The 11,586-nt window shown below is 40.7% G+C and overlaps 2 protein-coding genes across 2 annotated transcripts; one reads left to right on the top strand and one right to left on the bottom strand.

Moving 5' to 3' along the window:
• The first annotated feature begins 2 nt into the window (after positions 1 to 2).
• LOC133900803 (uncharacterized) lies at positions 3 to 5,188 on the top strand. The gene is made up of 6 exons (XM_062342048.1): positions 3 to 162; positions 1,815 to 1,887; positions 2,370 to 2,463; positions 4,090 to 4,206; positions 4,324 to 4,375; positions 4,454 to 5,188. The coding sequence occupies exons 1-6, from the start codon at positions 130 to 132 to the stop codon at positions 4,847 to 4,849; spliced, it is 765 nt and encodes a 254-aa protein (XP_062198032.1). The 5' UTR covers positions 3 to 129; the 3' UTR covers positions 4,850 to 5,188.
• A 558-nt stretch (positions 5,189 to 5,746) lies between these two features.
• Positions 5,747 to 10,602, bottom strand: LOC133900801 (glutamyl-tRNA(Gln) amidotransferase subunit B, chloroplastic/mitochondrial). Its single transcript, XM_062342047.1, has 9 exons — positions 10,365 to 10,602; positions 9,136 to 9,808; positions 8,435 to 8,644; positions 7,854 to 7,994; positions 7,571 to 7,774; positions 7,085 to 7,282; positions 6,675 to 6,743; positions 6,166 to 6,282; positions 5,747 to 6,084 (listed from the first exon to the last, which is right to left on the bottom strand). The coding sequence occupies exons 2-9, from the start codon at positions 9,757 to 9,759 to the stop codon at positions 6,007 to 6,009; spliced, it is 1,641 nt and encodes a 546-aa protein (XP_062198031.1). The 5' UTR covers positions 9,760 to 9,808; positions 10,365 to 10,602; the 3' UTR covers positions 5,747 to 6,006.
• Between the last annotated feature and the right edge of the window lie 984 nt (positions 10,603 to 11,586).

Raw genomic sequence — 11,586 nt, 5'->3', positions numbered from 1 at the left:
GCGAGAAGAAGAAAAGAAAACGAAGCGTCCAAACTCGAAAAAGAAAAAGAAAAAGAAAAAGAAAAAGGGAAAGCTGACCGCGATAGCATCGTCGAGCCCGAGCGCGGAGGCGAGGCGGCGGAGGCGGAGATGAGGAAGAAGCTGGGCACCCGGTTCCCCGCGGTTCGTATCCATCTCCGAGCTCCTCCCCCCCCCCCCCCCGTCTCTGTTTCTCTCGCTCTGATCCGCGCGCTCGTGATCCGATCTGGGTTGGGGAAGCTTGCCGCGCGGTGGATCTCTCTGGTCGCAGGGGAGAGGTTCGGCACGTTGTGCGAGGTGACGCGCCATGGGGCGCAGGGTGTAGATCGGCTCCTGTGCTCTCTCTCTTGCGCGCGCGGGGAAATTAATTCGTTTTTTTTGTTTTTTCCCTCTTTTTTTTTGGGTTTGTTTCTCCTGGTTTTGAACTGAGGAGGTTGGGAATTTTGTGGTTGGTTCTGGGTCCGTGTTGTGTGGTGAGGTGAGATCGGTAGTTTGGGGGGGACTGGCTTTGGTGGAGGAACAAGATTCATGGGCTCTCTGGGTCCGTGTTGTGTGGAGGTGAGGTGAGGTGAGATCGGTAGTTTGGGGGATTGGCTTTGGTGGAGGTACAAGATTCATGGGCGCTCGCAGCAGACTAATCGGTTCTGTTCTGGACTTCTGGTGAGTGTAACCGTCTAAGTTCTTGTTGACGGAACAGACTGGTGCGATCTCGGTGCGCTATAGGTTTTGCTCTGTTGTCGCTAGGCTTCCGTGATGCGTCAGATGCACTAGATTTGTTATCGAGGTCCGCTGGTTGCACTGCGGTTTTGTTGTGAGATCTCCTGAATATAGAGCGTGTATTGCTGGGGAGCTTCGGTGTGTGATCTAGTGCCGGAGTGCGTATGCAGTGGGATTTCGACGTGTGCAACCTATGTCGTGGGATTTCTCTTTCGTTCTGGTAGGAACCTTCGAAATAATGAGACCTTTCACTGTTCTATTGTCTCTAGGTGAACGTGATATTTGTTTGGTGAAGCGAACTATTATTGAGGACTCACTCGTGGTCTTTGTGTTCAACGAAGGGATAGATCCTTGAGCACTTGCTCGTGTCTATCTAGTAGTTAGTTCTTGTGAGTGCAAATTTACGATGAGGGAACTGCTTAGTCCGATGTTGCAGTGCTGTTGGTTCAGATGCTCTCCCGCTTCCAAGATGCAAAAGGTGTACTGAAGTTTTGTGGTCCAATATGCAGTTAGCATGCTTGGTTGTTCCCGAGGTCTCCTGAACACGTGAGCATCTATGAAGATTGTTAATTGCGGTGTAGTGCTTGAGTGCTTAAGCAGCGGAATTCGATATTTGCAGCATTTATTGTGATCTCTTGTGTTAGTTTGAATCTTCAAAACCCTCTCATTGTTCTGTTGTCATGAGGCTAACATGAGTTGAAGTTCCAAACTGCACAGACTAGTATGGTGTGTGCTGCAGTAGCATCTTCTAGTGTATTTAGCTGAATAATATCATACTTTTTTGGGCATTTTAACGAAATCACACTCATGATTATATTTTTATATGGAATAACACGGTTCTAACAACTTCTTTTGGTGTCTGTATTGATTGCTGGAAGTTTTAGGTTTTGATATCTGTGCTTATTACTACAGGATGGGTACCTTTCCTAGATAATTTTGAGTGTTTGCCTTAGTGTTTTTGTGGTATACAATGCACTAACTCCATGTTATGCAATGTATTGGAGAATTTGATTTTTCAAATATTTGTACTGTTGTAATGGTGTTAAGTTATCCCCTAACTATGTTCTCTGTTATGATAGGCGCGGATCAAAAAGATAATGCAAGCAGATGAGGATGTTGGCAAGATAGCACAAGCGGTGCCTGTTTTAGTTTGTAAGTTCCACAACAATATTTGTGTTCTTGCATTGATGTACATATTTGCATTGTCGTTCCACAATAATCTAGTATTATTATTTCAATAAAACAAGCAAAAAGGATGCTCTTTGTCAGCATTTGAACCGAAAGGTAATATTTTAAATTTACCTACGATTGCCGGCTCCTGTCAGAAAGAACCCCACAATTATCTTTTTTTTTTTGTCATATAGTTCGATGTCTGGCCATCTGGCTAATAGTTTTCTGGACAAACTGTTTTCATGTTCATTCTTATCACACTAATTATTATAAAAAAGAAAAAATCAACTTATACTTTATATGAGGAGATGAGGTTGTTTGGTCAACATTTTCAAAAAAAATTCTGAGTTTTCGGGCATCTGTGCTTTCTGTTATAGTTCTGTATATGTTGTAACTATTAGTTGGAATCATGGTGAAGCATATAAATTGAATTTCTGACATTATTATTTATTGTTTGCATGCAGCGAGGGCGCTTGAACTGTTTTTGCAAGATTTAATTGACCGGACTTACGAAATTACTCTTCAAAGTGGTGCAAAGACACTGAATTCCTTCCACCTGTGAGTTGATACCACCTGACATTTTTATCGTCGATGTATTGTATCCTTCCTTGTTTTTTAGACCAATTGATATCTTGGAAGTTTTCAAGTACTTGTCTAATAATATACTCAGATGAATCATTCAATAGTGATTTTCATTTATCACGTCTGGTAAGCTCAAACCAGAAAGCTTCTAATTGCTATGTTTGAACTTTGAAGCATGATATCATTATTTTTTGGCATCTTTTTAAATACATTGCATCTTGGTGTGATAGAGAAGCTGAGATTGTTTTCTTATCTTCTCTACCTTAGATATGATTCATCTTCTGATTCTTGATAACATGTTATAGTTCGGCTGGCTTCTCCCGAACACCGAAGCTTCCAAATATCTTCAAGGATCTAACAATCCTAAAGTGCTAGGTTTTACTCATTTTTGGATGTTTGAACCCTTTGGAGCTACAAACCTCTTGAAACGCCATGAAAACCTTACCTTCTTGTTGTGTATACTGCTTAACATGTGCAGTTTTAAACTTTGTATGCCCAAAAAAAAAAGTCTTGTGTTTTTCATGATATTTTACCCATTTCTCGCCAGTTAATGACTTTATCTCCTAAGTTTGAGATCTAGTTTGACATATAATTTTTCCAAAATATTTGTCCCCCAAATCCTTTGCAGAGAAAAAGATTTTTTATAAATACGATAGCAGTGGATCCAAGTATTTCCTGTAAATTACAAAGCATATGTTACTGGCAAGGGTTATGGATATCTTGTTGGTGGATAAGTTGTCCAGAATTGATTATGTATAACTCATGCCTCACATAACTATTCCATATTCCATGCCACTGCACATTACAGGCTATCCATGTTCCCTTTGAAAGAGAAATTGGAGTATAGGTTTTGTTTGTAAATTCACTGATGTAAGAGTGCACTATTTTAAAAAAAAAAAAACTGTTGTCTAAGTTAATGTTCATAATATCTGTAGGTGGGATTCGAGAAATGGTCGGTCCCTGTCAATGGCCAACTAATTTGTATAGAAAAAGATAAGGTACTCAAATTAGACTCAACTAATGTTTTTGCCTGACCTCTGAAGGAAGCGATGAACAGATCGCTTTCAGCGGAAGTCTCGACTTCAAAATAATCTTCTAAGATCTGGATTTTAAATATGAAATCAGGTTGGTTTTGGTAACCAATTGGAAACTTGTATTTTTGTTTTCATTGTAAGCTACTCTAGTGTGGTTTCTGGAACTTGAGCTCTAGCCTCTAGGAGATTTGTTGAGAAGATATATCCTCCAAATTGAAACTGGGCATATACGTATCTTATCCTGCTCATAGGAGTCTAGGGTGTGGGTTCATCCAACTTCTTATAAGTTAAGATTTCATCTTTTAATGCGAGCTGTTATATTGAGATTAATCTTGACGGAAAGTCAATTTGTTTTCTTGAAAATTGAAAATTTGAAATGCCAGCTGTTATACTGAGGTTGTATGATGTCATCTGTTCTTTACTTCATGTTACATTTTTATTTGTCAGCTTTATTAGTTAAACACAAGTGACCTTTTAATCTTTTGTTCACAATTAGTTTATGCTTGGAGTTTCAAACTTTGAGCAATTGATGACTAATGGTTTCATATTTATCTTTTGAGGTGTTCAGGAAGCAGTGTGTGAAGAGGTACAGTTCTTTTGATTTCCTAACTGAAGTTGTCAACAAGGTACCAGACCTCGGTGGTGCTGACTCTTGTGGAGATGAAAGAGGATTACCTAGAAGAAGGTAAATTCAGTTGATATAATCAGCTTTTCATGACTCATTGTAACAAGTACCTAACTACTGCTTGAAATTCACTTTTTATAACAAGTACCTAACTACTGCTTAAAATTCACTTTTCAGAAAGTCAAATGGCAGTGACCCAGAGAATGATGAATCAAGATCCAGCAAAATGGTATGCCTACATTTGTCAGGTCACCTGATTAACAATATTTTAGTAATGGATTTGATAACAAAACCTTTTCTATTGCAGGCCATAAGAAGCTCAAACATCAGTCCCAGAGGGCGTGGGAGAGGTCGAGGTAGAGGGCGAGGACGACCACCAACCAAGAGAAAGGAAGTTGGTTATGTACAATTCGAGGATGAGAGCAGCATGTTCGCTGAACAAGGTGAGCCCTTACCAGGAGAGGATACAGTTCCAGAGACCATCCATGGCAATGAGAGCATACCCCAAAGTACACATCCTCCAGTAGAGGCTCCATCAGCTGCTGCACCAGATACAAGTTCGAAGGTGGAAGAAGCGAACACCGACCATCAGGCAGATTGGCCGATGCCAGATGCCATTGGAAACATCGGTGTTGGACCATCTGGTTTTGGGCATCTGACGGTGCAAGTTGATGAGGATGAGGACTACGACAACGAGGATTAGGCATGATCATCGTCTCAATGTATGTGCTAACAGGACAGTTCTGGTGTTGTAAAATGTAAATATAGTTTGTAGTTGGAACAGCTTAGCTGTGATGTGCTGCTGATGTTATGCAGTTATGTAGTTGTCCTGTTTAGCTTCTGTGTCCCAATAATTGCATGCTAGTTACCTCACATTATTGACATGATTGACTGTCTAAGTGTTTTGTCAGATCCCAGTATTGGAGTAGTGATTTTCTGTTGTCAGATCACATTGTAATCAGCAGTTTTTCACCATATTATGCTGTAATCAACTATATTATTATGCGAACAGGATTGCTTTGTCGCGATTCAGATCATACAATTGCTTAGCATCATGTTTTGTGTGTACAATGTTACTTTTTTGAGATAATTTCTTTATGCCATCGACAGGTATCAAAATACTCGATCTGCCACTGAAAGTTCATGTCAACCAACTTTTTAGGTGGCAAACTCAAGGATTTCAAAAAATTTGAAGTAGTGGCACATGAGGGATAACTTTTGAGGGGTCGGGGGTGGGTGCTGTGGTACAATGGCACTCGCAGGGGAGCTGCGATCTGCCATTTACATGACCTCTGCTGGACATCTGATGTAACACGTAAACAAAAAAAATGCTGGACATCTGCACCTTTGAAATTTTTTAAGACAGCATGAAAGATAGTGAATTGAAAGAACTTTCTTGGTTCACTCAGAATTGTTACATAGTATGCTGCAAAAGGTTAACTCAAAGAACATTTTTGGTTCAATCAGAATTAATCTGCTAAATCAAGATGGAGATTGTCAATGATATTTATGGAACAAGATTTGTGTACCTCCATTACCAGTTGTACAAAATCCATGGAAAGCGTATGCAAATTATTAATCTTCAGCCCAGGTATGCTGCTAGCATAAAATACAAATGTGCTTCTCTTTCAAAATCAGCTTGAGTACAAAGATCTTTGTATTGTGAACTGAACTTTTACAAAATTCACATTAAGAAAGAAAAAAAAAAGTAATCACATTCCAAATTCGATGGAGTAATGATAGCAACTTCCAAACCCAAATAAGGGCTCTTTCCTAGCCAACAAATATGGCTCCGGGATTTCATCCGATGTTGCACTCTTCATGGACTACCTCAGATTCTCAGTGCGCTGTGGCAAAAAACTAACTGGCCTTCAACTTCTCTCCAAGGATTTTATTCAACAAAACAGGATTGGCTTTACCCTTCGACGCTTTCATCACCTGGAATCAATTTGAATAATATCATTACCATCAGGTTTCGTAGCTGCAGGGGCAAACAGATGCAAGTGTTCAAAAACAAACCTGGCCAGCAAAAAAACCTTGCAGCTTAGTTTTCCCGGCCCGATACTGCTCAAGTTGCTTCGGATTGTCAGCAAGTACTTTGTCTACCATTGCCTCGATTGCTGCTGGATCCGCTATCTGCCATTTCAAGGAATGTAAGTTTTTGTTTCATAAAACCCAACCAGAAATCAAAATAATGAAATTACATCAACTAGGGTGGACCATCGCACAACAATGACCCGGATTACTCTCATGAAAGCATAAGAACATACAAACTGCAAACACTGATGATATCAACAGGGCACATCAATATTTCCCAGATTTTTTTTCACTTCCATACGTCATTAACAGGAATATATATTGTTCCCTAACCAAACGAAAAGTCTGAAAGTTTCAGTAGCCATTGGCAATGTCAGAGGATAATGAGTATGTATTGACAAAAAAACTGTACACTGGTGGCAGAGATCGCAATATTTTTTAGATGAATATGGTTACAAATTCCAAATAGTAACAAATGTGAGCGCAGTTACCTGAACCAAATCTTTCTCCTCTATCACAGCCTTAACTGTGCCGCCTTTGGCAATGAGCTCAACCAGTATCTGCAAGGACAGATTTAGAGAGATATTGTCATCGAACATTTTGACTAATGGTAAAACCTGAATTGGTCGTAATAGAATGTGGCTATCGAAGGCAATAAGGCATGTGGGATATTTCAAACAACAATAGTAAAGTTCACAGTTCACTTTTTGTCAAATCTAGGTGTAAGTTCCCCCCTCCCAAAGAAAGGAAAGGAAAAAACTGCCAAAATTCAATGTTTTGCACAATCACTAAAGCACCGCAATCAAAATGAACAGGGTGCATAACCTAGAAGTGAGTAGAGCCTAACTAAGACATAGAGCCCAAAAGGACAAGAGAAAAGAAACCAGTTTAGCAAAGTTACCTCCTTGCCGATCTTCCCACTGATAGTTCCATTCTTTATGGATGAGATCAGTTCAGAAAGCTCCAGAGGTGTTAATTTAATTTCATCAATGGAGAGCTTTTCATTCTTCAGATAAGCAGCAATGTCACCCATGATCCAGTTGGCAGCCAGCTTTGCATCAGCACCATGCTCAAGAGTAGAATCAAAGAAATGAGCAACCTGGGAAGACACACACCAGTCAGATTACTAAAGCTATTGTGAACAATAGAGAAAATGTATTGACATGCCTATGGGAAAAAATCTAGTATCCTTATGCACTATAAAAACAACGGCCAAGGCATTAGGTCACCAGGCAAATATGTGCACCTCTACCAAGCCTGACCAAAATAGAATCTTTCAATTAGATAGCCAGTTAAAGATCACACCCACAATGAGGACTTCTAAATTATCTGCGAACATGCACAAGCATAGGAACGGGAAAAGGAAAACAATACAGAAGATGATTACATTATCATCATTAGCAAGGAACAGAACATCTTGCATGCTGAGTCCCATATTCTCGTAACGTCTACGTTTTGCTTCTGGAAGCTCCGGCATTGACTTCCGAATTTCATCAATATAGTCACTAGTGAGAACAACTTCAGGAAGATCGGGCTCAGGAAAATATCTATAGTCGGCAAGTCCCTCCTTTTTTCGCATTGTAAAAGTTTTCTGAGGATGTAGATAAGAAAATAATTAGAACTGGTAGTTAAATGCCAGCAAAAAAAATGATAGGGTGGGGAGCAGCAACCTGAGAAGATTCATCCCACAGACGGGTTTCTTGTACAATTTGATCAGCCTGGCCTTCTTTATGAAGCAGAATCTGCCGGGAGATCTCATAATCGATTGCCCTATTTATCGCAGAAAATGAGTTCATATTCTTTATTTCTACCTGTTAGAATTGAAAGAAGAGTGTGATGCCACGTCTACAAATAATGATGGATAAACACAATTTAACTAATTGCCCCTTAAAATAATGTGGCATGGACAACTAATCTGGTAAGAAAACGCAGAATAACTGCAATTATGTATGTTTCCTGAGAATAATTAGCATTACATGAACGTCACAAAATAGCTAAGTAACTGCAATTATGTATGTTCCCAAATATAATTAGCATGCAACGTGAATTTTTTATAAGGGATGTGAAAATACAAGGGCATAATTTCAAACTTAAAAATTTCATCGGGACAATCTTAGCCCTTACTATATATGGTCCTTACATCAGTTTGTTAACTGATGAATCATCAAATCATAACACTGGTAACAAATGTTGTCAACATAGAACGTAGCACAACAATCAGTTAGGGAAGTTCTGAATATATGGACATTACCTTTGTACCAAATTCTGATTGTCCAATTGGCCGAATAGAAACATTCACATCACAACGAAGGGAACCTTCCTGCATGTTACCATTACTCACTCCCAGGTACCTAACAATCCTTTGCAGCTCAGCACCATACTCAGCAGCCTCTATCCCTGTTCTCATGTCTGGCTCTGAGACAATTTCAAGCAAAGGTACGCCAGCCCTGTTTAGGTCAACCTAGGAAGCCAGAGTAGCAACCACTGATTAGTAATTAAATATGCTGTTACTGAAGTGATGACTGATGAGCCATTGTGTAATTGTTTGTTGTTGAATTTGCCTTCTTTTCTTTGTTTCTTCATTTTCCTGTCAATATTGGAGCATTGCTTGTTTATTATTTGTATGTCCTTTCATGCATCACACTTACAAGAAATACAATTCCTCGTGTTAGTCCATCTCATGTGTTTAAAGCCAACGGACTCAAATTTTCGAATAATTCTTCTCCTAGGGCAGTAAGTTCCCAGATTTTTTATCTTTAATACTTGTCTGTGGTTTTATGCATTAACCTAGAAGTTTTACTATTGCACTGCGGTAAATGTAAAAACTGTTTCTGTGGTTCCAGAGCTGTTATGCCAGACCAATATAATAATCATATCAGAACAGCCTGACAAAAACGAGAGTACAAACCTCTAACGGAAATTAGGCAGTTAATCAGGGACAACAAGAAAAACCTGAGAGTAACTGCTGGATTCAGAATGAAGGAGCTTGCCAGCATCTTCTTCCATATGGACCCTTGTGATCCCAAACTTCCGGTGACCACCGCCAAACTCCATTGGAAGATCCAAATCAACGTAACCCTTCTTGGCAATGGGAATGTCAAACTGCGAAATCTGGTACCCCTTGGGGAGGTCAGGGTAGAAATACTGTTTCCGATCAAACTTGGATGTCATGGAGATCTCGCAGTTGAGAGCGAGGCCCAGCTTCACGGCACACTCAACGACCTTCTCATTCAGAACCGGCAGCGTCCCAGGGTGGCCCATGCAAGTGGGGCAGATAGTGCTGTTGGGCTGGGAGCCATAGTTGTAAGGGCAGGAGCAAAATGCCTTTGTGACAGTTGAGAGCTGGACATGGGTCTCAATTCCAATGACCGCTTCAAAACCTTGCGTCTTCTGCTCTGCCGCTTCCTTGGTGGCCAGTTGAATTGACTTGGGCGCTACTTTAGCCTCAGTAGCCTGCATACTCTCCGCCCTGGTCGTGAAGTGGGCCAATGGAGGACGTAGAGCAGTAAAGAACAGGCCGGCATTCGCTCTAAATGAGATCGGTGTCCTCATCCCTCGGAGAAGTGTTAGAGCCATTGCGGCCACGCGTCTCTCGTGAACCACAATCTATTGCCCCAGTCACAACCTGCAAGGAAGTGAATGAAAACCTCGAGTAGGATGGGATTCCAGGATGACAGAAGAGTCATGTAAATGTGAAATCACCGATGATTCTACTCATTAAACCAACCCTACCATACCTGTCAAACACAATCCCACGGCTCGGTACTACATTTGCTCGAACTGCTGAGCAAAACCTTACTGTACTTCCATGGGGATTTTGTGTGACACATTTATTTATTTATTTATTTATTTGGTAAAATTGGTTATTTATCCATCAAAAGAACACCCCTTTAGTTATATACCACAGTCAGCACAAATCTTCCCAAGATGTCAAACCCCTACAGCCTCATACATCTGTTCGATACCGCCGCCAGGCCCTTCCTCCATCGCCGCCCACTAATCAACACGCATAAGCATCACAAAGCGACGCAGGCAAGAGAACGCGACAGCCATCAAATGCACATGACACGCGGTAGAGTTTGGCCTTGGGGGTTCGTAGCAACCTAAAAATTAAAAAAAAAAAAGAGAAGAAAAAAAGGGGGATTCCGCATAGACTTCGTCAGGTCGGAGGGGCGCCTCACCTGATCATGCCGCCGTTCAAAGCTAGCGGGAATGAGGCGGGGGGCGGAGCGAGCAGCAAGGGCGGCGTGGGTCGCGGCCACCAGAGGGAGGGCACAGTGCTCGGGGTGACGGTGAGGGCCGGAGCGGGAGAGCGGCGGGGAGCGAGCTCGCGTGGGTGGCGGAGGGGATGGGGTTCGGGCGGCGGAGCGGAGGGGATTGGGAGGATACGAGTTGGGCTGTGGGTGGGCCCAAATGGGAACGGATAGTTCAGATTTTTTTTCTTTTCCTTTTTCTCTTTTTAAAGGCAATATTTTGTTGTCATTATTGTAATTTTATTGTGTCCAAATTTGATTGAAGGCATGCCCAATATAAAATCGTTTAAATTTCTTACTGTATTTTTTTTCACTAGTTGTTGTATGCATGTCCTGTCATGTTATTTTTTTCTCACGGTCTTGCCAAGAAATTAAACGAAAAAAGCTGCATTATTTTTTTTTAGAAATGGTGCATGAGACTTGCCCAAAGTTCTTTATTTTAAAGAATATTGAGCTAAGACCCCTAAATTGCTTTAGGTCTTTTGGTAATGTTATTCAAGTCTCGGTTCATATATTCTTTCAAAACTGTCACGCTAAGTCTCACAAAAATGCTGCTTAAGTTCCTTAGAAATGCTGTGTAGGCCTCACAATTTGTTGAAGTCTTTCCAAAAATGTTGCTTTGGGTTTCAAAAATTGTTTTGTTACATCTTCCAGAAAAATTGTATAGGTCCCGTAAAGTTTGTACCGGCCTTCTGAGGCATGAGGTGTTAAGTCATTCATCTTTGATGGTATCATTGAGTATCAGATCAAGCTTGGTGGTATAGATGAAATTTCATGTAACTTATTCAAGAGGACTAAGACATTAACAACTTATTATGCTCCCGATCCTACTCCTATAATATGGTCCAGCACACCTCCTCCACCTCCAAAACCAGAACTAAGAACAAAACTAGAATTAGAAATAGTAGGAACCAGAGCTGGCAATGCTACTGTCGAGCAAAATAATCCTCATGTTGTTCTCGATGGTGTTGTCGCTGATCCTAGGCTTCTAAAGCCGATTGAGGAAATGGATCTAAACATGGGATGATGTTAAAAGGGAGTATATTTCGATAGGTTCATGCCAACCAAAAAGCCATAGTTATCCACGAAGGTTAATATGTGGTTGGAATATGAGTTTTTATGAAAAATGGCTCAAAAATCATGCATGGTT

The sequence above is a fragment of the Phragmites australis genome, chromosome 19, assembly GCF_958298935.1.
Source record: "Phragmites australis chromosome 19, lpPhrAust1.1, whole genome shotgun sequence".
NCBI classification, from domain to species: Eukaryota; Viridiplantae; Streptophyta; class Magnoliopsida; order Poales; family Poaceae; genus Phragmites; species Phragmites australis.
This window is presented reverse-complemented; position numbering and strand designations above follow the sequence as displayed.

Bases quoted from the DNA above. Each gene is read 5' to 3' on its own strand.
- LOC133900801 (XM_062342047.1), bottom strand. From the start codon at position 9,759: ATGGCTCTAACACTTCTCCGAGGGATGAGGACACCGATCTCATTTAGA. The intron at 7,283-7,570 runs GTAATCATCTTC...GTGTCTTCCCAG, and splicing joins TCCTTGCTAATGATGATAAT to GTTGCTCATTTCTTTGATTC. The intron at 6,283-6,674 runs GTAACTGCGCTC...TTGAAATGGCAG, and splicing joins AGGAGAAAGATTTGGTTCAG to ATAGCGGATCCAGCAGCAAT.
- LOC133900803 (XM_062342048.1), top strand. From the start codon at position 130: ATGAGGAAGAAGCTGGGCACCCGGTTCCCCGCG. The intron at 163-1,814 runs GTTCGTATCCAT...CTGTTATGATAG, and splicing joins TGGGCACCCGGTTCCCCGCG to GCGCGGATCAAAAAGATAAT. The intron at 4,207-4,323 runs GTAAATTCAGTT...TTCACTTTTCAG, and splicing joins AGAGGATTACCTAGAAGAAG to AAAGTCAAATGGCAGTGACC.